The sequence below is a fragment of the Leptosomus discolor genome, chromosome 12 (assembly GCF_034619465.1).
Source record: "Leptosomus discolor isolate bLepDis1 chromosome 12, bLepDis1.hap2, whole genome shotgun sequence".
Classification (NCBI taxonomy): Eukaryota; Metazoa; Chordata; class Aves; order Leptosomiformes; family Leptosomidae; genus Leptosomus; species Leptosomus discolor.
Window position 1 is genome coordinate 1,586,377 of NC_141402.1, and position 21,900 is coordinate 1,608,276.

Consider the following 21,900-nt stretch of genomic DNA (forward strand, 5'->3'; position numbering starts at 1 on the left):
CCCGAGACCCCCCTCATCCTGCCCCGGGGCTGAGCCCCTTCCACCCCACGCCTCCCATCGCCTGACAGCAGGAGACGGATGGGGACAAGCCACCGCCGCGGGGGCAAGGGACGCGTGTGGGGAGGTGGCTGACGCAGGGGTGAGGGGCTGCGGTGGGGGAAAGCAGAGGGGCTACTCTGGAGCTCCCCCCCCCCGCCCCCCCCCCAGTCCCCTCTGAACTGCGCCGGGGCCGTGGACGCCATCGCACCGCACGCCACAGGGGCGTGTTCGGGCGGGATGAGGGATGCTGGGGCTTTGGGAATGGGTCTGGAGGGAACAGGGGACATCCTCGCTGATGGCTTTCCGTCCCTGGTGGTACCCTGGTGATGGTGGCACTGGGCCAGGGCTGAAACCCCTCCCTGCTTTGCACAGAGCCGGCTCTTCTCTCCAAACTGGGACCCAGCCTTCCCTTCTGCTTCGGGATCGGCGCTTAAATCCTTCCTGCGGCCATCGTAACGGAGTGGAAACCCTCTGCCCCCCCCCCCCCCCCCCAACGCTGCAGGGTGGCCAAGGGGGCTGCGTTGGGCATCACTGGGACTGGGACTGATGCAAATCAGGGAAGAACCGTCTCCCCAAGCCTCCTGCAGCCGTCACGTCCCCGCACGTGTCCCGTGCCCTGCGGCACCGGCTCGGCCCCATCCATCTCCCGCTGTCAGCCGGGCCGTGGGGCTGGTATCGAGCGGGGAGATGAGGAGGTGCGAGAGGCAGCGCTGACAGCGGGGAGGAGGGTGGAGGGGGCTCAGCCCCAGGCAGGACCGGACCTGCCAGCGCTCATCCACGGCATCGCGCCGCGCTTCGCCGCTGGTTTTTCTGCTGGAGAGGAGAGGCAAATCACCAAATTTCACCTGATTTGGGGATTTCTGCGGGAGAGGAAAGGTCCCGTGAGGGTTTTAAAGCCCAAACGCTGCCCAGAGCGTGGGGGTTTGCTCCCAGCAGAGCACCACCAGCGCAGGGCAGCTCCTGGCTCCGAGTCTGTCCAACACCAGTTCTCGGTGGCGATGTCTAACCCGACCCCTCTCCGTGCGGTTTCTCCTCACCGAGAGCAGAGGCAGAGCCTGGGTCTGGCCCAACCCTGGTGCCGAGCCACGTGAGGTTTGCTTTCCTTTCATGTTTGGCTCCGGGCGGTTTCAGCCTCCTGCCCCACTCGCTGCTCAGCAAAGGGGGTGGGTCAGGGCTTTCTGCGGCCAAACTGGTCCTTGCAAAACGCATCGCCTGACCTTGTCCCACGGTGGTTGCTGCTGCCCTCGGCACTCATCTTTGCTGGGTGCGAAAAGGCTGTAGAAAGAGGTTCGCCGCGTCTCCTGTTGGGCTTGGGAACCTCCATCAGAACCGCCGGAGACAGGGACAGCCCTAGCACGTTCCTTTGTCCCTTCAGAAGGGCCCTTCTCCCCACTTTCTGCCCCTTTCCATCCTTTATCACGGTCCTCATCTGATCCTGCCCATCACCTTCCTTCCAGTTTTGGGTACCTCTCCCTCAGGCTCTCGTTCGCCTTTTTGGCTGGAGCGTTTCCAGCCCCATGGGTGGAAGAAGGTAAATGTCATCCCCAAGACGGAGGAGGGCACCAGGACTGCGGGCTGCCTCAGAACCGAAGTAAACTCCCCTGGAAGCCCTCTCCAGGGCAGAGGAAGGACAGGAGGGTGCCCGTGAGTAGCCAGCATGGATGTACCAAGGGTAAGTCATGCCTGACCGACCCGAGTGCCTTGGGTGATGGGAGGATTGATGGCTGCACAGACAAAAGAAGAGCAGTGGACAGCGTTTACCTCAACTTTAGCAAGGTCACCACGATCTTCTGTTGGCTCCGTGCAGCCAAACGTGTGAGCTATGGTTTGAGTATAAGGAATTTAAGGTGGGTAGGAAGGTGGTTCGTCGGTCACGGCGCCTGGGGCTGCTGATGGACCCTGTAACCAGCCCTGGCTCAGCTTCTGCGGGACTGTTGCCCGTCAGTGAGGTGCCCCTCAGCTCCCTGGCACGATCATGTCCACCGTGGCACTGCTGCTGTCTCTGAAATGCTCCAAAAGCGGACGTGAGAGATGGGGCGTTGTTGTGTGGTTTGCTCCGAAGAGAGCCCAAAGCCCTGTTGCTCGCTCGAGCTGAGGTCATCTCCTCTGGGCGCACCTCTCCAAGGTGAGAAGCGCAGAGAAAAGATAATGACCTGCTTTGGACTTTGTCGCTCTCCTGGGGCTCAAAGGGATCCGCAGTCCCCAAATCCCCAAATTAGGCGAAAGAGTAAGGGCGTCCGCTGAGGGTGGTTTATTTTCAAGCTCCCCTGCAGAGCTTCAGGCACACGCGCCTTCCCAGCCGCCTCCGAGAGCATCAGGAGGGAAGCAGAGAGACTGCTGAGATGTAAGTGAGGGTCATCGCCTTTCAGCCCGAGCTGCAGCTCCTCGTATCAGACCCACGAGCAAGGACAGCGCGTGCTGAGCCCCCCCACCTCCTGTAGTTTTCTCTTGCAAAAAAAAAAAGAAACAGCTCCTGTCTTCATCTCACGCCCTACCTGCAGCGTCCTGGGCTTCCGTTCTTCCTGATGCTCTGGACTTTCCACCAAAACCAGGGAGCTGGCTCTCCTGTGTCCTCACCACCCAACTGCTGAGGAGGCAGGTCTGGAGATCACCCTGGCGGAGAGGCTTCCTCTCTCCCTCGACCGCCAAGGGTTGCTGGACGAGGACCAGAATCTTTCCTGTAAAGAACATTTAGGGAGCTTACAGTTGCTGAGATGAGGCAGGTCCAAAAGATGATTTTTTTTCCCCCCCCATACATTTTCAAGGAGAGCCTGCTCAGCTTTGGGGGTTGCCCATTTCCATTTGAAGGAACAGGCTAAAGACCTCGGAAAAGATTTTATAGCTGAAACAGTGTATGGGGAGGGAGGGGAAACAAACAGACACCTCTGTGTAAGGTTTCACGGTTAGGAAGAAGTCTCAGCACAGAGGGAGGAGGTGGGTGGTTGGCAAATGCCAACGAGAGGAGGAACAATCATCTCCGCACCGAGTTTCTCTGTGTTTCGGGTTGAGCTGGATGATCCCAGAGTCCCAGGCCGACGCTGACACAGGGGATGGAACGCAGCACCAAGGTAAAGCTACTCGGGTGTGTAACCTCCCCACAGCTTTTCACGAAGGTCGCTGCTGCACACCCAGCAACGAGCCGGGGGGACCACGCACCACGCTGTGCCACGGCGTTTTGCAGCTCGAGCTAAGCTCTGCTTTTGCAGCGCCCCGTTTGTTTTGCCCGCGCTGCCACGTGGCTTTTGGGAAGCTGTTTTTAAATCAGCTGTGCCTAAACTCTTCCTTTAGATCTTGTATGATTGTCTCCGAGGAGGTCCCACTGGAGAGAGGGTTTTCCACCTGGGAGACACCTGCCTGTTGTAGAAGAAACCTAAGGAGCTGTGAGCAAGAAATTCACGCAGAAAGCACACTAATGGCAGGAAGCAATTGCACCCCAGTGACTGAGTTCAGCTTGACAGGGTTCACAGAGGAGCCGGTGACTCAGGTCACCCTCTTCCTGGTGTTTCTGCTCACCTATCTTCTCACCATCCTGGGGAACCTTGGGATGATCCTGTTAATCAGGGCCAGCCCTCAGCTCCACTCCCCCATGTACTATTTCTTGGGTAACCTGGCTTTTGTAGACCTCTGTTCTTCCACCGTTATCACCCCCAAGATGTTGGTTGACTTTATGTCAGAGAAGAAGGGCATTGCTTATGCCGGGTGCGTGGCTCAGGTGTTCATTTTTGATCTTTTTGGGATGACCGAATGCTTCCTGCTGGCTACGATGGCGTATGACCGTTACGTGGCCATTTGCCACCCCCTGATGTACCCCCTTGCCATGTCCCCAAAGTGCTGCTTCCAGCTGGTGACTGGGTCGTATCTCGTGGGGTTGACCAACGGCATGGGACAGACTGTCGGCATGGCCAGCTTATCCTTCTGCGGCTCCAGCGTCATCGACCTGTTCTTCTGCGACATTTCTCCTCTGATATCGCTCTCAACCTCCGACACCACCCTCAGCCACACCATCCTGCGAACGGCAGCATCTTTGTTCGGTGTGTCCAGCAGCCTGGTTGTCCTGGTCTCCTACGTGGCCATCATCTCCACCATCCTGAGCATCCGTTCAGCTGAGGGCAAGCGCAAAGCCTTCTCCACCTGCACCTCCCACCTCACCACCGTGAGCATCTTCTACGGGACCTCAATTTTTATGTATTTAAAGCCCAGCTCAGACAGCTCAAGAGAAGGAGATAAATGGGCTGCGGTGCTCTACACCGTGGTGACCCCCGTGCTGAACCCCTTGATCTACAGCCTGAGAAACAGGGAGGTGAAGGAGGCTTTGAGGAGACTCACAAAAATAAAGTGATCTCGAATGTGGTGGACTTATGGACAGATTAGGAGGGAGAAGTGGGTGATGTTCTCTGGTTTTGATTAAATATCTTGGATTAATAATGTTCTTGGGGTCTTCTGCACTTTGACTCGAAAGTTGCACTGTGACTCTCCTCAGCTGGTTCAGGATACTGATAATTTCACTCAGTTTTCCAAATGCCGATAATTACGTTTAGTAGTTAGTTTAATGTAATGAAGGCACAGGTAGGGAACTACAAGCGTGCACTACCCCTCTTTTAAAATTTTGCCCTCTGCCATTTATTCAGTCCCCTGTATCAGGCCACATTAAACCAGAAGAACACGGCAAAATATTCTGAAATCGGTTGGACTCAAATTATGAGCTGTGTCATGCGTTGCTCTCCCTTTTGCTCAGCAAATCAGAATAAACAGGAGGTGAATCAAATGAAATTCCATTTCAGGCCAGCGTTGTAAAGTCCTTAAAAGCCGTGATAACTGGCCTCAGGGTGGCAACACCTTTAGCAGGAAAACTAGAGATGACAGCAAGTAACTGACACGCAACGCAGGAAATATTTGTTGTTTTTCATACTCAAACCTCGTTAAAGGATCAACAGCATCACACAGCTCATTTAATTTCAGACAGCTAACAAATTTAAGTTCAATAGGGTGTTTGGGTGACCTCTGTTGTGAATGAAGGCACTCTGAAAGCGTTTTAGGATGCTCTAGCGATGAATCCCACCGAGGGCAGATCCTACCAAGGAACCCCCACCCACTGCTCCCCTCCTTTGCTCTCCATCTCCCTGCTGACAGCAATAAAAGCCACGATCTCCACGGTACCCCGACCAGACCAGACGATAGGAGCTGTGGTGTTTCCCAGCAGCCTTCTCCTCCAGAGCCGGTGTTTTGCAGCCCACGCCAGCCTGGCCCGATGCCGTTGCCTACCCTGATGCCTCTCCTGCTGCCTCCCTGCAGGGAGAGCTGCTGGGTGGCGGGCAGACGTTGCAGACGTGAAAAAAAGGAAAAATGCTCCAATTTGTGTATTACCTCAGCCCGAACTGACTGCAGCCTCTGTCAGGACCATGGCGAAACCTGGAGTGACGGCTTAGCCCCAGCGCTGCCCTAGAGATGTGCGATAACTTGGGCTGGAGGGAGAAGCTGCTCAGGTGAGATCAAGTCAGGGTCAAAGCAGTTTGCCGATTTGTTAACGACACACAACAGGCACCCAGGGTCAACCTGCTGAATCCTTCTTTGTTCCCAAAGCTTCCTGATAACTCCCTGGTTGTTGTTTAATCCAGCCAACGGTCGGCTGCCCGGCTGGCACTGGGGCAAACGCCCTCCAGGCTGTTGGTGCTCCTGTCCCTCTCTTACCAGCTGTGCAGCCATGGGGGGCTGTGCTTGTCCCCCCATGGCAGGGACCCCTGGGAGGTCTCCGGTACCACCACCCAGGGCCGACTCAGACCCCGCTGAGCCTTGGGGACCACCCAGGGCAGAGGTTGCACACCCTCCCTGGCCCCCATTTCAGTGTTTGACCACCCCTACAGTGGTTTTTTTTCCCCCTTGTTCCTAACTGGAATTTCCCACATTGCGAATTCACGACGGAAAGGCTCAGATTTACCCTCATCTGCAATATGAAGCCCATGGAGCATCAAGTCAAAAAGAATATGACGTTGTGAATCCCTTCACGTGCCCTCCCTTGGGCCCTGAAGTGGGTTACAAAGCTGCGTAGTTATTTCTCCTTACATGCAGACTGCCTGGTTCATGACAGTGAGAGCCTGGGCACAGCCATAGCGAGCAAGGTTCTCCCTTCTTCATCATCTCACGGGTCTCCAGGCGTGTTCATCAGGGTCTTCTGAGCTGGGACCGCTCCGTATAACTCCTGCTGTTCTCCCACACTTCTGCTCCTCCGGGACCATTACCCTCAGGGTGCTGCTTAATTCAGGTGCAGGGAAGACTGTCACTATTTTCTTTAAATTAAAGACTCCAGGCTATTTTTAATGTTTTATTTGCAGTCCCAGAGCATCTGTTCTTGCTGCAGTGACCTACAGCCGTTGTTTGGCAATATGTAAAATACCACGATATTCGACGACCTTGTGTCCAGCTGGTCTCACCTTCGCCATCACTCAGTGTTTAAACGGGAACACAAACCCTTAGTGGCTTAAAAAGCACAAGTCTGTGGCTACAGCACTGTTGCTCGGCTCATCGTGGCTTCCTCCCGGCGCTGCCGCTCTCAGAACCAAAAGCTTTTTGCTCGTTGTGCAAGCAGCGCTTGCCGTTTTCGGGGAAATCAGCGGTTAGCCGCGTCTAACGGCCCTCGGTGGCTCCAACGTGGGGGGGTGGCATCTGACCGCGAGAGTGCTGGGAAACACCCCGCGTGGCTCCAGGAGGAGAGTTACAGAGGGGAGAAGGGGCATCCAGCATCGCAACCCCCTTCCCTGGCGAGTCATGAGGAACAGGGAATGGTGTGGCAAAGGCATCTTGCGTCTCGTTTTGCCTTCACGCTGATGAGCTGCCAATGGCTTTGGAGCCCCTCTCCTCTGAACGGGCGGGAGCTGCTGCAGCTCCACCCTTAGAAAGGTGTTTTAGCTTGTCTGTGTGTCACGTTAAATGCTCCAGGACTTGAGGTGCAAACGAGTTTCTGACTGGAATTCGTTTTACCTCAGGAAGCAGAAATAAGGCAATCAAACCAGCGGTTTATCACCGTCGTTATTATGTGTTTGGGGTCTTGTGATCCAAATCATCCCCTGGCTCCCCTGCAGAAAGCACACGCTGCATCTCGGAGTTTAGCTGGAGCCAGCCAGGCTTGTGCTTTTAGGCAGAGCTGCCTTAATTCTGGATAAATCTGTTTCAAACAGAAAGCTGAGCAACCACGGCTATCGCAGGGGTAGGACCCACTTCCCCTTGTTTAGATACTTAGTGATTAGAGCTGGGAATCGCCTCAGATGTCTTTAGGGGAAGAGCTTATCTCCTTAACTTCAGATAAACACCATGTGACCTCTAGGCGCTGGCTGGGTACGTGGGCTCCCTTTACGACCAAGGAAGATTCGGTCGAGTCCATCAGCGGGGCCCGGTGTGGCTCCCTGCAAGGCAGACACCTACGTGTTGTCAGCTGAAGAGATTGACAAACCCTGCTGATTGCGTTGGCCAGAGTTGTGTCAGCTGTCACGAGGCCTTAGCTCACAGAGAGGTAACGACAGACACTCAGATTTGGGTCTTAATACGAGCTGAGTCTCAAAGAGGGTGAAATGAATCCCATTCTGGAGGAGTCCTCTAGCTGGTGGGTGAAAAGGGCACAGAAACAGAGAAATGTATTTTTTTTTTTCTTCAATTAGAAAGGAGTTGAAGACTTTTTTGGCTTATGAACGTGTAAATCCTGCACTGGGATGGTGACTCCACTCCATCACGTGCCAGCCAGGTACAGGGGAAGAACCAGGAACCTGGAGCACAACCCTCATCTCTCCAGGCTAGCTGGAAATGGAGCTGCCCTCAGTTTCCCTTAGTACAGAAATGAAAGGGAAAGTCTCGGTTTGGCCTTACTTCCTTGAAAACTGATGGCCAAGGTATCTCTTGTTATCAAAAGAGAATCAGGAGATACTCTAACGGCTCGTTTTAAACACAGTTACTGCCCTGGAGCAAAAAACCCTCCTGAGGTTCTTGTGGAAGAAGCAAGGAGACCCAAACACCGGTGAGTTCCTCTCTGTGTCTGCCTTTACCAACAGTCATGGCTCGGGAAGACAGTTTGAACCCAAGAAAGAGAAATTTGCATTTTCCACGTTTCTTGAGAAAGGGGGAAAGTGAAAAGGGGAAGGTTGGGTTGAGACACGCTGGGCAGGACCGAGCTCAGTTGGCTCGAGACACCTGCAGTGTCAGCACGTGCATCTAAGGCAGAAGCCCCCGAGAAAGGGATGCTTGTGTGCGACAAAATGCGGGTGTTTGAGAAGGGAGGGGTGAGGTTCTACACCACACAGAGTAACAGCAGCACCGAGAATGGCTGGTTTGGATGCTGTGAGGTGTAATGCGTGTGTCTGAGATGTCAACACAACCATCCCCCAAGGTGAAGAAGGAAATTAAGGAGGACGAGGAGATGGCCGTCCAGTGTGTGAGGTGCAATGGGGAACAGCAGCCTCCTCTCCCCCCTGCCCAAGCTGGATCTCCTGAACCCATTTAAAGGTGTTAAAGCGATTTAGCGTAACCCTGTCTGCAACCAGCTGCTCTCTTCTACGGGGAACAAGTCACATCACCACATTTCCTTTCCTGCTTTCACAAGCACCAAACATCCATCCTGGGGGTATTTCATTTTTGAAGGACATGATGCAAAGTAGCTTTTCAAAGACAGATTTTTATTTTTTTTTTAGTCTGAAATGGGCAGATGGGAATCACACAAACTTCCAAAAGGGAAAATGCTGAGTCTTGCCCATGGGGAGGAATCGCCCCAGGCACCAGGACAGGCTGGAGAGCGGCTCGGCAGAGAAGGACGTGGTGCTTGCGGTGGCCACCAAGTGGAAGAGGAGCCACCGAGACGTCCTTGCAGCAAAGGCGCCCACCAGCACCCCGAGAAGAGGGTTGTCAGCGGGTCAAGGGACTTGCTGCAACGAACCTCGGACCTGCAGCCTGAGGAACGGGGAAGTAAAAGCTGCTTTGAGGAGGGTTGACAGGAGAAGAGGAATCATCCAGAAGAAACGGTCATCTCGCTGGTGCTAGGAAATGGGCAGCGAGGCTGATGGAAAGAGGGAAGTGAGAAGGGAAGAACTAGTAATAGTCATTTGTCAAACAGGCAATACATGTATTTTAAGGTCATTTCTAGTGGATAACACGAGAAGCAGCCATTTCTTCTTTTTTTTTTTTTTTTTTAAATAAAACCACGTGAATAAGAACAGAGGAAGAAAAATAAACCAGGTAAAATTATAGTGATTGATACTGGACACGAAGATGCGTGACTAGCAGATGGGTAGCAGGGAAAAAACAAACAAAACAACAGAAGAAGAAGAAAAAAAAGTAGTGATTGAAATTTGTGCACCTACTTGCAAATGTCTACAAGGGAGCTACCTAAACCCGGGTTCACTGTCCCGACCCGTGCATGGGTGGTGGATCCCACCCTTGGAGAGAGGCTTTCAGGGAGCTGCATCCATGCAAATGCTGCTTATAGGGCCTGCTCTGAGGCTCGCCCTCCTGGGAAGCACTGGTGCAAAACCATATTCGAGCGTAAAGGGCAAATGGCAAGTTATCTCGAAAAAAGAAAACGACAACACGATGGCGAATGGATATCTGCATTTCAATCCACTTTTTCATTAATATTTCCACATCTGCTCTATGGAAATACGTGGTACAAAAGAAAAACTACTCTAACTGATCATTGCAAATATAAAGCAATAATTTCCTTAAATTAATCCATTACTTGGAGTAAGCTTTTTTTCCCTCCATGTTCCTGAAGAATAAAACAAATCTTTCAAATTGGAGTCTCCTCATTACGATGCTGTGTACACCAGGCGCATTGCTCAGGCTCTGAAGGCATCATTTCTGATGTTCCTGGGGGATCCCATCCCTAAAACCCTGGAGAGAAACCCCGGTGTTTATCCAAGGGAAGGCTCACTCTGTTTGCAGGTGCCCCAGAGACCCTGTGGTAATTTGTCCTGTGGGCATGGGGTAGGACTTAAACCTTCCAGCCACGTTAGAGGATGTAGTAGGGAAACCTTCCCAGTTGCGGAAAAAAACAATGGAACTTGGGTTTTAACTTCAGCTCAAGGACCAGTGAGCATCTTCCTGAGAATGACTCGAGATGCCGTTGACCGGAGAGAAGGGTGGAATTTGAAGAAGTTTTGAGACAATTTTTGGCTGGATGGGGAAGGGCTTCCTTAACAAGTGTGCCCACCCCCTGCAGAAGCAGGAACCTCTCCGTGAAGCAATATTGAAGTGATTAAGGTCCTTCCTGAAGGAAAAAGCTGCGCACCCCAGTACGTTTGAATCTTCATTCCTTACTCAAATTTCAGATAAAAACTCCTGATATAACCAGACCCAAGAGGTGCCAGGAAGATGACGTGCAAGTATAATTGGGATTTGCGAGGGGGTGGTTTTCCCTTGAAGCTACACATTCACGGAATTGCAATCAGGTATGCTGGTCTCACTTTAATCAACCCAAACATGTCACTACAGGGTCAGAAACTCACACCAACATGGTCTGTTATCTATTGAACGCGACACTAATTAACGTGGGAAATTAAGGCACAATATTATTGTATTTACTTGACCCTAAATAAGAACAATCCCCCCAAAAAGGGAAAGAAATCCTCCCAAACATGCCCACATATTAGAAAGGATTTGGATGCTCATGAGAAGACATGGTTTGTGAGATCTTTTGCGAGACCAATTCTTTCCATAATGTGCCAGCCAGAGCTTTGAGAATTTTTTTTTCCATATTATGATCTCTTTGCTGTTATTTTGTCAATACATTCTTTTTCAATACATTCTTTTGGATCTTCAACCTGTCCACTGAGGATAGCGACCGTATTTTCTCTCCAAAGAAGTGGATGCATTCAGCCAGGAGACACCAAGCCCCGCGTTAGCCTCAGGCACTACACATTCCTGCAAGCTGGGAGAAATTATTTCGCCTCTTCCCCACGTTTCTTTGTCTCCTCTGTGCTGGCGCCAGGAGAATGGCTGGGGGAAACCACTCGAGCGTGACCGAGTTTGTCCTCTTGGGCTTCACCGACCTGCAGGAGCTGCTCCTTGTGGTTTTTTTACTCATCTACATCACCACGTTGGTGGCGAACCTGGGGATGATCATCCTCATCAAGACCAACTCTCAGCTTCATGTGCCCATGTACTTCTTCCTCAGCCACCTCTCTTTCTTGGACGTCTGCTATTCTTCATCCGTCACGCCAAAGCTCCTGTCGGGTCTCCTTGCAGAGAGAAATGTCATTTCTTTCAATGGCTGCATGACACAGTTTTTCTTCTACGCGGTATTCGGCACCACGGAAGCCATTCTCCTGGCCGTCATGGCGTACGATCGCTACGTGGCCATCTGCGAGCCTCTGCACTACGTGGCTGCCATGTCCCACAGGGTCCCTGTCCAGCTGGTGGTGGGCTCCTACGCTGCCGGGAGCCTGAACGCCCTCGTACTCACCGGCGCTCTCCTCCGGCTCTCTTTCTGTGGCCCGAACCTTGTCAATCATTTCTACTGTGAAATCCCAGCGCTCCTGCTGCTCTCGTGCTCCGACACCCGGCTCAGCAAGATGGTGACGGACACGTGTATTGGCTTCATCGTCACGACCTCAGTCTTGACCATCGTTGTCTCCTACGCCTGCATCCTGCTCACCACCCGCAGCATCTGCTCTGCCGAGGGCAAGCACAAAGCCTTCTCCACCTGCACCTCCCACCTCATGGCTGTTGCCCTCTTCTATGGCTCTGTGGCTTTCCTCTATTTCCATCCCTTTTCCAGACATGTAGAAGACCAAGGGAAAACAGCCTCTGTCTTCTACACTGTGGTGAGCCCCATGCTCAACCCTTTCATCTACAGCCTGAGGAACAAAGAGGTGAGGAGCGCCCTCAGAAGAGCTACGGACAAGCTCCTCTCCTGCATATATTCCTACAGGTCCTGCTCTAACCAAACCTGCCCCAGTGGAGTCAGCAGAAGGAGTAAGGCTGACACCTGACAGAAGAAGGGCACTGGCACCGTACTTTTCTGCACAGCTGGTGGGATGTACATGCTCTACCTCGTGCTGAGGACCTCAGAGTTTGAATTATGGGTGAATTCCATGTTGGGGTCCGTTGAAAAATAAATTACTCCTAATTATCATGTCTGAAAGAAGGGAAGAATGCAGGAAAGACAGATGATCCTAAAAACTCTCACATTGTCAGTGAAGCTTGGGGAGTAAATGAACCTGCAAGCAGCTCTAGAACATGCACGGTTTACCACAGTTTGCCAAGAGTTTCTCCTCTTTTTGCCACAGAGGATTTATTCAGTGTGACAGCCGTATAAGTTCTGTGGCCTGAAAGAGGTGGCTCAGAGCAGAAGGGGTCAAGCTAAATAGAGACTACGTGTTGGAGAGGGACAATGTCTTTCACAACTTTGTTTTCAGATTTTCTAAGTAGTTGCCAAAGGCTTTGCTTTAGTACAATAAACCTGATTTATTATTTCCTCTGATTTGTCCAAGGATAGTCGTTATGGGGGGATAGCACATCTCCACACCTCATACATGCTGCGTGCAGACGACCTGCGCTGGGCATCTCGCTTTCCTTACGGGTGTCCCCTGTGGACATCTACCAGCCTGGAGCCACCACGCTGACGCGCTCCTTTGCTTCGGAGCAGGCTGGAGTTTTACCTCATGACGAGCAGTCACTCAGCTTGGCCAGGAACAGTCTTTCCAGACGTTGTCTGACCAGTCCTGGCTTTTCCCAGGGTGCTACCTGGTGCTGACAACCCCGAAAACCTCCACGCTTCTGGCCATATGGTGTGTTCAGATGTGCCCGACCCGTTCGACGGCTCCAAGACTCTCGACATCGGCCAAAGCTCCCGCCAACATCTCTGCTGCTTGTGTCTCTCCATCCAAGCAAAGTTTATTTTCCATCCCAGCTGCAGCTTATTCATAATTTCTGCTTCAGGGATTGAGTCATCTCGGTCCAGGAGTCACCCTGTCTAATTGTAAGGCTTTCACATCCGAACTAGTGTCCATAAGTTCCTCTTACGGAGACAACTGCGTCTGGGGGCTTTGATTCATCTGATCTATTTTAAACACCCACATCAGGGTGAGATGAATTCTTCTGGAAAAAGTGTATGGTTGTCTCCACCTGGGGCTTGGCAGCGAAGGGTGACGGGCTGATATTAGGAAAAACTTCTTCACTGGGAGGGCTGTCAAGCACTGGAACAGGCTGCCCAGGGAAGTGGTGGAGTCACCATCCCTGGAGGTGTTTAAAAGACGTGTAGATGTGGCGCTTCTTGGGGACGTGGCTTAGCGGTTGGACTTGGCAGTGCTGGGTTAATGGTTGGACTCGATGGTCTTAAAGGTCTTTTCCAACCTAAATGAATCTGTGGCACAGCTGCCCAGCAAATGTGGATTTTGTTCAGCGCAGTCACACTCAGGGCATATTCTGAAGAGTTACTTTAGGCATAAATTAACTAATAAATTAATTAAATAAAGCATATTCCGTTCTATAAGGGGAAAGCTTCAGTTCCCCGTGCTGCTGTTTTGGAGTCCTTCAAACACCCCACTCCAAAGTGAGAAGGTGGAAGTAGCCTTTAATCAATAATTTATAACTCAGCTGAGCATGAGTGCTCAGCATCCACAAAACGCTTTCTGGAAAGAACAGAAAAGCAAAATGGATGAAGATAGCGCCAGAGCCACGCTTCTGCTTTGACAGAAAGGTCGCTGACACCAGATATTGACTTCCTGAAGAAAGGTTTGTGCTTTCCACGGGCGGATAGGAAATAATTCCCTCAAAGATCTATTACTGACATCGGGACTTTGTTGTTTTAAGAGCAATAAAAGCAAAACTTTTCTCCCTAAACCTGGCTGTGACTCTCTCAGATGCCTCGATCTGACTCTCTGGGTTTTTAAACGACAGGATGTCCCAGATAATGTTAAGACAAATTGCAGCAGCAGAGTTCCTGGATAGTTTTCCCTTCCTCCCCAATAGCATTTGCAACACTTCTCCAACTCCTGAGCCACCTCCTAATCCTTGAAGCTCGATTTCATACACCAATTCTTTTAAAGTCTCTGTGATGCCAAGAGATAAAATCTGTATTCCAAGAGATGAATTTATATATACATGTATATAAAAATAAAATTCTTTATATATAAAAAGAAGTGGGAAAAAATACTCAAGCTCACATCTAACTTGCTGAAACTAATGATGTTTATTTATCAGTGCCTGTGTGTCTTCCTTAAGGAGCTGTTTCCAAAGTCGTCAATTCCCAAGGGAAATCTCCTGCCTGACACCACGGGGAGGGCAGCGGCAAAACCCTTGGTCTTGCCGCGAAAGAAGCCTATAAACAGCGGCTTTTCTGGGTCAAGCATTGACGCCCTCCGTGACTGGCAAATCATTCGCACTTTTAACACCAACGCCGGGAGAAATTGGCTCCCGTAAAATTTTAGTCTAGGAGATAACAAGTCTCCGATAAACCAAAACCCGAGGTGTGAGCGACAGGTGAGCTTCAGTGTAAAAAATGCTGCCAAGGGGGGGGGGACTTTCCCAACGAAATAGTCGCCCAAGGGCAGGGTAACTCATGCGAAACCCGGGTGTTTCTGAGTTGCTTTTCCCCCTTTCAGGCAGCCGCCAGCTGAGGCCGTGAGTAAAACCAGCGGAGACACACCGGCCCTGCCAGGGCCGCTCCATCTCAGCGGGTCGTTTTGACCCAGATCACCGCGCTTCGTAATTATTGTCCAGCGGACGGGGAGGGCAGCGGCTGGGTGAAGCCGGTGAAGCAGCTCTGCAAAGCCGCGGTGCTGTGAGGCACGCCGTCACGCTGGCAGAAACCCCTCGCCGTCCCCGCCTGGGGGTTTTTCTCGGACCCCTCACACGAGGCAGAGGGGAGGACGGATGGCGCGCGGGCTGCTGTTGGCTGTTCTGGGAGCACCCCGGGTTCTCTGGCAGACTCCAGGTGGTTCTGGAGGGGTGTGAAAGCTTCGGCAACTGATTAGTGCTGATTGATTTCATTAGCGCCGGAATGAAACGCAAGGCTTTGTTTGACTCGGTCCAGATTTAGGGAGGCTCACGTGTAAGCCAAGCAAGGGCACATGTGCCGAACTTTCCTCACCTTTCCAATGGTCTAATCTGTATCTTGTTTAACAGCTCAAAAACCCTCAGTGAGCAATTGCTGTGACTGTTCCTGACTCTGGTTTTAAGAAGGCATGAGCTTAATTTTATCTTTTTTTTTTTTTTTTTTTTTTTTTTTTAACTACATTATCAGCATCTTACTCCCCCCAGCTCATGACGGTACTGTAGCATTGTTGGGATTTCCACCTGTACCAAGCTTTTACAATTCTTTCCGCTGTCTTTCTCTGTTCAGTGGCATCACAAGGATGATATGGATATCACCGTATTCAAAGAGGGGTTAATATTTACGCTAAATCTCCTGTTTCAAACTTCATTTCAGCGTTTCATAGGAAGAAATGAGAGTTTTGTTTGAACTTGTTCTGACTCTCCTAAAGGAAATTATTGAAAAAATAAGTCTTGGTCTCTTAATGCTGCTTTCTCTCTTTCAGTCTTCTGAAACAAGAGTTTTTTTTTTTGTTGTGGGTTTTTTTGTGTGTGTGCGTGTTTGTTCATTTATGTATTTATTTATTTTTTATTTATTTATTTTGAATGCAGACTGGTTTCTAATGTCAGCATAAATTGCTGTGGTTACCTCTTTGGATCTGATAAGTAACAAACTTCTTAACTTCTTCAGGAGGTAGAATAAGCTTTCTGATTTGCAAAGTGACTTTATCAAACCAAATTAGTCATGCCTACACCAGAATAAAACCATCAGAAATCAATTCAATCCTGCACTCTGTTTACTTTAAAATGCATTTTGAGACAAACACCGAATATGTTGTTCAGCGGTTCCTGCCTCTGAAATGTGTATTTCCTGATAAAAATAGATGCACCTTTAACGTCTGTTTGTGGGGAGAACAGGAATAAGCTGACTCTGTGTTTCTCTGCGTCTCTGCTTTCCTATAGCAGTTGTGTTACGATGATGTCTGGTGCAAATCGCACCCCCAGCGCTGAATTTGTCCTCCTGGGGTTCTCAGAGCAGGGGGATGTCCAGGCCGTCCTCTTCATGGTCTTCTTGGTGATCTACATGATCACCCTGCTGGGGAATCTGGGGATGCTTGTGTTAATCAGGCTGGATGCCCAGCTTCACACCCCCATGTACTTCTTCCTCAGCAGCCTGTCCTTCCTAGACATCTGCTATTCCTCCTCCATCACCCCCAGGCTGCTCTCGGACCTCCTAGCAGATAGGAAGGTCATTTCTTACTCGGCGTGCCTCGTGCAACTTTATTTCTACGCCGTCTTTGCCACCACCGAGTGCTATCTCTTGGCTGTGATGGCCTATGACCGCTACGTGGCCATCCGCAGCCCGCTGCTCTACGCCACCTCCATGTCCAGCAGGGTTTGTGCGCTGCTGGTAGCTGGCTCGTACCTTGCTGGGATCGTGAACGCCACTATCCACACGGGGTTTGCGCTTCGGCTGTCCTTCTGCGGTCCCAACATCATCAACCACTTCTACTGCGAGGGCCCCCCGCTGTACGCCCTCTCTTGCACGGACCCCACCGTCAACGAGATTGTGATGTTCGTCGTGGTTGGCTTCAACCTCTTCGTCACCAACCTGACCATCCTCATCTCCTACACCTACATCCTGGCCACCATCCTGAGAATGCGCTCGGCCGCGGGGAAACGCAAAGCCTTCTCCACGTGTGCGTCCCACCTGGCTGCTGTGACCCTCTTCTACGGAGCTGCTGCGTCCATGTACTCACGACCCAGCTCCAGGCACTCCCAGGACCTTGACAAAGTGGCCTCTGTGTTTTACACCATGGTGACCCCCATGCTGAACCCCCTCATCTACAGCCTGAGGAACAAGGAGGTGAAGAATGCGCTGGGGAGAGCGATGGAGAAGAAACGTTCATCTGAAAAATAGTTTTCCCTGGCGCGCCAGAGGAATTGGGAGGACTTCTTAGAAATGTTTGTACTCTCCTTTTCTGTATTGCTGTGGTATAAAAGCAGCAGCGCTCTCCTGTGAGTTACTGGGGTCAAAGGTATTGGGAAACCTCTGCCCTGATCCTAAATACTGGGTTGTTAACTCCTCTTGGATTAGGCCATTCACTGTCCTGTCTCAGCGATGCATTAGCTGCTTTTAGTTGTGTTTACAGCCTGGTATGACTGTAATTTCGAGGACTTAAGTCCTTCTGACCCTTTGTAGTATAAGAACGCATTGCCACTGTTGTCTTAAGCAACGACAACAAATAACACCCATTGTTTTCAGGGTGATGATGATGACCAGAGCTTTCTTCATATCAAAGAATGGGCACATTTCTGGTGAACACAAGCCTCGGGTAATTCAGTGCTCCCGGTACTAGCGATAGACGCTGGGCTTCCTAACAGCAGCTCCCTGCAACAAGGCTCGTCAGGCCTTTTCTGCAGCTCCTTTTAGCTCAACCCTAGCTGTATTTTCAAATTTATTTCAGCAACATCTGCAGCGCCTGCAACTTGCTCAAGGCCCAGAGGGCTGTTCTCTGGCATCTCCTATGGGCCCCACTAGTCAGGTACCTGCTCCTTATCCTGGCATTTTGATTTTATTTTGGCTATATTATTACTAAATGGTTTTGCTTAAATTGTGTGATTTTTATGATAAAATAAATCGTGAGATACAGGGGAATGATTAACAGACTTTAGCAACTATAGCGTAGCTAACCCCACAGACCCATAGGAGAGAAGAGTGCTGACCTGGAACAGATAGGGGGTAGAAACATTTAGAAGTGATCCCAAGCTTCCAAGACTGGTATGGAAGAAGCTCCCATCACAACCAGTGCTCCCACCCAACACAACACCATACCTCCCCAGTAAGGAGCTCAGCGTGCTGCTGGGTCACTGCATCACCCCACCAAGGAAGAAGGACCTCAGTCTGCAGGTGGGAATTTAACCTCAAGGACAAGGGCAGGTACTTTAATCAGAGAAACCTTGAGGAGCGTTGCTCTCCATCCACCCAGGCCCCCACAACGGCCCTTAATACAGTCACGTGCCAACACACTGACCCTCCAACTCATCAGCTTCGGGGCCTGGACTGGCTCTGACACCAAGGCAGCTTGGAAGTGCACTTTGTCCTTAACAAGGAAGAAAGTTTCTTTCTTGTTAGCCCCTGCTAATTAGTCTCTCATGGCTTGTTAAGAAGCACGAGGTAAGTTGACTGCAAGCCCGCTGAGAAGCTTTCGTGGTGATTAGGAAACTTTCTTGGTAAACCCCAGAAGGTCTTGTTAAGCTGATGGCTCCTGGAAGGGTGGTTGGTCCCCAAGGACCACTTCTTGCTCTGGGAAGGGGAGCAGCATCACTTCTGATGGAAATACCCGTAAGCAACTCTGTGGCCAGAGCCTGGAGCTCAGGCCTGCTGGAGGGCCTGCTGGAGGGCTCCCTGTGCTGGGACGAGCTTGGTCATCCACCCTCAATAAAGAAAGAGACATCTTTGTCTTCATGATGTGTTCAGATAACGTGCTCCCCTGGGTTCTCACTAGAGGGGTGATTTGTCCCTGCCTGCTTTTGACCCCCTAGCAGGGGGAGCCGGGGAAGCTCGTTGCATTTCTCCTCACCTTTGGACCTCCTCAAGGACACCTCACACCTTGAATTTCTTGTCATTAATTGCCTTGGGATAGATTTTCTTGTGTCTTGTTTAATTTGTAAACTGCGAGGCAAGTTGTGGTAGACTACATACATCCTCCGCGTCCGAGTGGTCTTTATAAACGTGATTTTCCTACCATTGCAAATCCGGGACTGGAGAATAAGCATGGGAATGGGTTCACCTGGCTCTCCACATCTAAAAAAATCCCTTGTCTACTGATGAGACAGTCGGCCAGGTCCCCTCTAAAAGCTGTGGGAATAAGAGGATGTTTTGTCACATCCTAGGACAGATGGTTGGGAGGGATGTGGTGCAACAGGGCCGAACACCGAAAGGACTGGTACCACGGACGCGCTGCCTGTGGCATATGCGTTTCAGAATTGTTTTCACTGGATTAAATTTATTCTGGACCGGGGATCTGAACATCTACTGGAAGTCAAACTGCATCAGGTGGCCCCCTCAAGTCCGTTTTCATCCAAAAGGAGCCCAGCTCGTGCAGCCTGATCCCAGCCTGCGGTGCAAAGGGAAGCACAGTGAGGGGAGAAAGCTGGGAGATGTCCAAACTTCAACTTTTTAAGCTGCACACTTTGTCTGAACAAGAGCTAGAAAAATGCAAACACACCTTTATTGATCACAAAATGGAGACAAGGAACTTTGACTTAATCGCTCAACTTTTATTTATCTGGATTTGAAGGAGATGAATCTACTTTGGACCACCTAATCCCTCCTCCCAACAGTCTTAATAATAATGATAAAAAGAGCTTAACTGTGTGGCTTTTTTTCTTTTAGCTGGACTTTATAAAGCAAAAAGAAGACACTTTGACAATTAAGAACCGTTTCGCCTTTTTTTTGCATGTTTTCCTACAAGTCATGCTGGAAACTTTTTGCTTAAGTGGCAGGAAAGGAGCAAGACGCAGTGAAATTCCCCAGGCCAGGCCTGGGTTTGGTTGCCCTCCTGTAGAAATCTGGTGCCATTTGCTCTGTCCTGAGGTGCCAAGGACATTGGCACGCACCTGACACGTATGCCGTGCAACTTTCGGAAGAGTTGGGCCGATCTGCAGCGACACCTGAAAGCTCAGAGGGAGACCCGGGGGCATCTCCAGGGTGTTAATAGTCTACGTTCAGGTAACTGAACTCGACCCCAGGTGCCTCTGTGCTTCTTGACATTGGTTCTTCCAATCTGACCCGTCCTATCCACACTGGTGTGAACGCTTCACCGGGAAAATAGCCTAGGACTGTGTTTATGTGGTGCAATACAGCATCGTGAAGGAGTAACTGGGACAGCTCAGGAGCAGAGGCACGTTTCTCCACGACACATGGAGCTCCACGACACATGGAACTCCACCGGAGCTACTGGTTTGGGCATATGTAAGGAATATTTAATCCAGATAAAGCACAGGGTGAAGAAGATGATGCACGATGACGAGGCCAGCCACTGCTAAGATCCCATTTTATAGTACAGGTATGAATTATATACGGGGAGAGGTGGGAAGGAGAGGAGGTCTGTCTGCACAGTGGCGTCTCCTGTCCATCAGGAAGCTCTTCAGGATCAGGAGAGCTTATGCTCCTGCGTTGCATCCTCCTGCACCTATTGTGAAAAGAAACAAATGAAAACACAAACGAGAAAAGACAGGTACACTTCTTGCTGCACCTTTGGGGAACGTAATCGCTGCTTTTCTTCTGCCAAGAAGCCGTCTGTCTCTTCACCAGTCTCTTCAGTGCCTCTTTCACCTCCTGGTTCCTCAGGCTGTAGATGAAGGGGTTCAGCATGGGGATCACCACTGCGTAAAACACAGAGATCGCCTTGTCCCTCCCCAGGACGTAGGTGGAGCTGGGCCGGGCGTAAGTGAAGAGGATGGAGCTGTAGTAGAGGGTGACGGCAGTGAGGTGGGTGGCAGAGGCGGAGAAGGCTTTGCTCTGCCCCTCGGCTGAGCGCATCTTCAGGACGGCAGCCGGCATGGAGGCGTAGGACGTGAGGATGAGCGCAGAGGGCAGGATGACGTTGAAGGTCAGGATGAAGTACAGGAGTGCATGGTAGCTCTCTGTCACGTTGCAGGAGAGCTTCACCAGCGGGGGCAGGTCACAGAAGAAGTCATCGATGACATTGCTGTTGCAAAAGGTGAGGGCGAACGCGCGGCTGGTAATGACGGTGGAGTTGGCAAACCCGCTGAGGTAGGAGGCAGCCACCAGCCCCATGCGCAGCTTCTTGGACACGGCAGCAGTGTAGAGCAGTGGGTTGGAGATGGCCACATGCTGGTCGTAGGCCATCGCCGCCAGCAGGTAGCACTCGGTTGTAGGCCAAGCCACCAGAGACGAAGAATGGAGCAGCACATCCAGTGAAGGAGACGCTCTTGTCCTTGGAGACGCAGTTCAGCAGGATCTTGGGGGCGTAGATGGAGGAACACCAGAGATCCAGGAAGGACAAGTTCCCAGTGAAGAAGTACATTGGGGTATGGAGCCGTGATCTACGGTGTATCACCACAATGAGGGTGATGTTGCCCACGAGGGTGGTGACGTAGGCTAAGGTGAACACCATGAACAAGAGAAGCTGCAGCTTTGGGTCAGTGGTGAACCCCAGGAGGACGAAGGTGGGGACTGAGCTGTGGTTCTGCTTCTCCATGGACAGTGGAATGGGACTGAAATGGAGACACGGATCATGGCGGTGATTTGATATTTGCAGCGTGGGGTCTGGAGACACCGGCTAAGAGAAGGGCTTCCATGTTGCTGGCGTCGCTCTCTGTACCAAAACGCAGCTACACAAAGAGAGTAAATTTTGGGTTGAGGAGGGCTGCGTTGTCCTGGTTTGCATCGTGCTGGTTTATGTCAAACAGAGGTTTAGCGTTCGCGTCGCTTGGAGAGCTGCGTTCGCCGTGAACGCGCGTACAGGCGCGCACTCTGCGCGGTGCTGAGCGCACGGGTATGCACCGAAGCAGCTTCTATCCGTTGCATATGTTGCATTAAATCCTTAACAAAATAAATGCAGGAAACAGGATATGAAAATACGGGGGTGTGTATACACGTGCGCGCGTGTACCTCTGTAGGTATTTGCTGACTGTGCATTCCCTGACTGTGGTGAACGTGAAATCTCAACCTCAGCACTGCGCCAAATTGCTCGCACTCCTTAACTTGAAGTACCCGGGGAGAAACTAGAGAAACCCGTGGAAGACAAACGCGTGTAGATTCGCCATCTGGTACAAACCAACACGGTTTCATCAGGTCGGTTTTCCTGAGCCGTACCAGTA

The 21,900-nt window shown here is 51.1% G+C and overlaps 4 protein-coding genes across 4 annotated transcripts; 3 read left to right on the plus strand and 1 right to left on the minus strand.

Annotated features, from left to right (window-relative positions):
* Nucleotides 1-3,436: 3,436 nt before the first annotated feature.
* LOC104347308 (olfactory receptor 5G9) lies at nucleotides 3,437-4,378 on the plus strand. Its single transcript, XM_009952295.2, has one exon. The coding sequence runs from the start codon at nucleotides 3,452-3,454 to the stop codon at nucleotides 4,376-4,378; it is 927 nt and encodes a 308-aa protein (XP_009950597.2). The 5' UTR covers nucleotides 3,437-3,451.
* Nucleotides 4,379-11,006: 6,628 nt separating this feature from the next.
* Nucleotides 11,007-14,801, plus strand: LOC147414582 (olfactory receptor 5AR1-like). Its single transcript, XM_086472377.1, has 5 exons — nucleotides 11,007-11,944; nucleotides 12,562-12,710; nucleotides 12,752-12,803; nucleotides 14,619-14,641; nucleotides 14,737-14,801. The coding sequence occupies exons 1-5, from the start codon at nucleotides 11,007-11,009 to the stop codon at nucleotides 14,799-14,801; spliced, it is 1,227 nt and encodes a 408-aa protein (XP_086328503.1).
* A 1,184-nt stretch (nucleotides 14,802-15,985) lies between these two features.
* On the plus strand, nucleotides 15,986-16,969 carry LOC104347291 (olfactory receptor 5AP2). The gene has a single exon (XM_009952273.2). The coding sequence runs from the start codon at nucleotides 16,025-16,027 to the stop codon at nucleotides 16,967-16,969; it is 945 nt and encodes a 314-aa protein (XP_009950575.2). The 5' UTR covers nucleotides 15,986-16,024.
* Nucleotides 16,970-19,094: 2,125 nt separating this feature from the next.
* On the minus strand, nucleotides 19,095-21,278 carry LOC104347298 (olfactory receptor 9G19). The gene is given in 4 exon segments (XM_086472378.1): nucleotides 19,095-19,169; nucleotides 19,596-19,713; nucleotides 20,310-20,950; nucleotides 20,952-21,278. Coding segments are annotated over 4 exon segments (1,161 nt in total).
* Nucleotides 21,279-21,900: the final 622 nt, after the last annotated feature.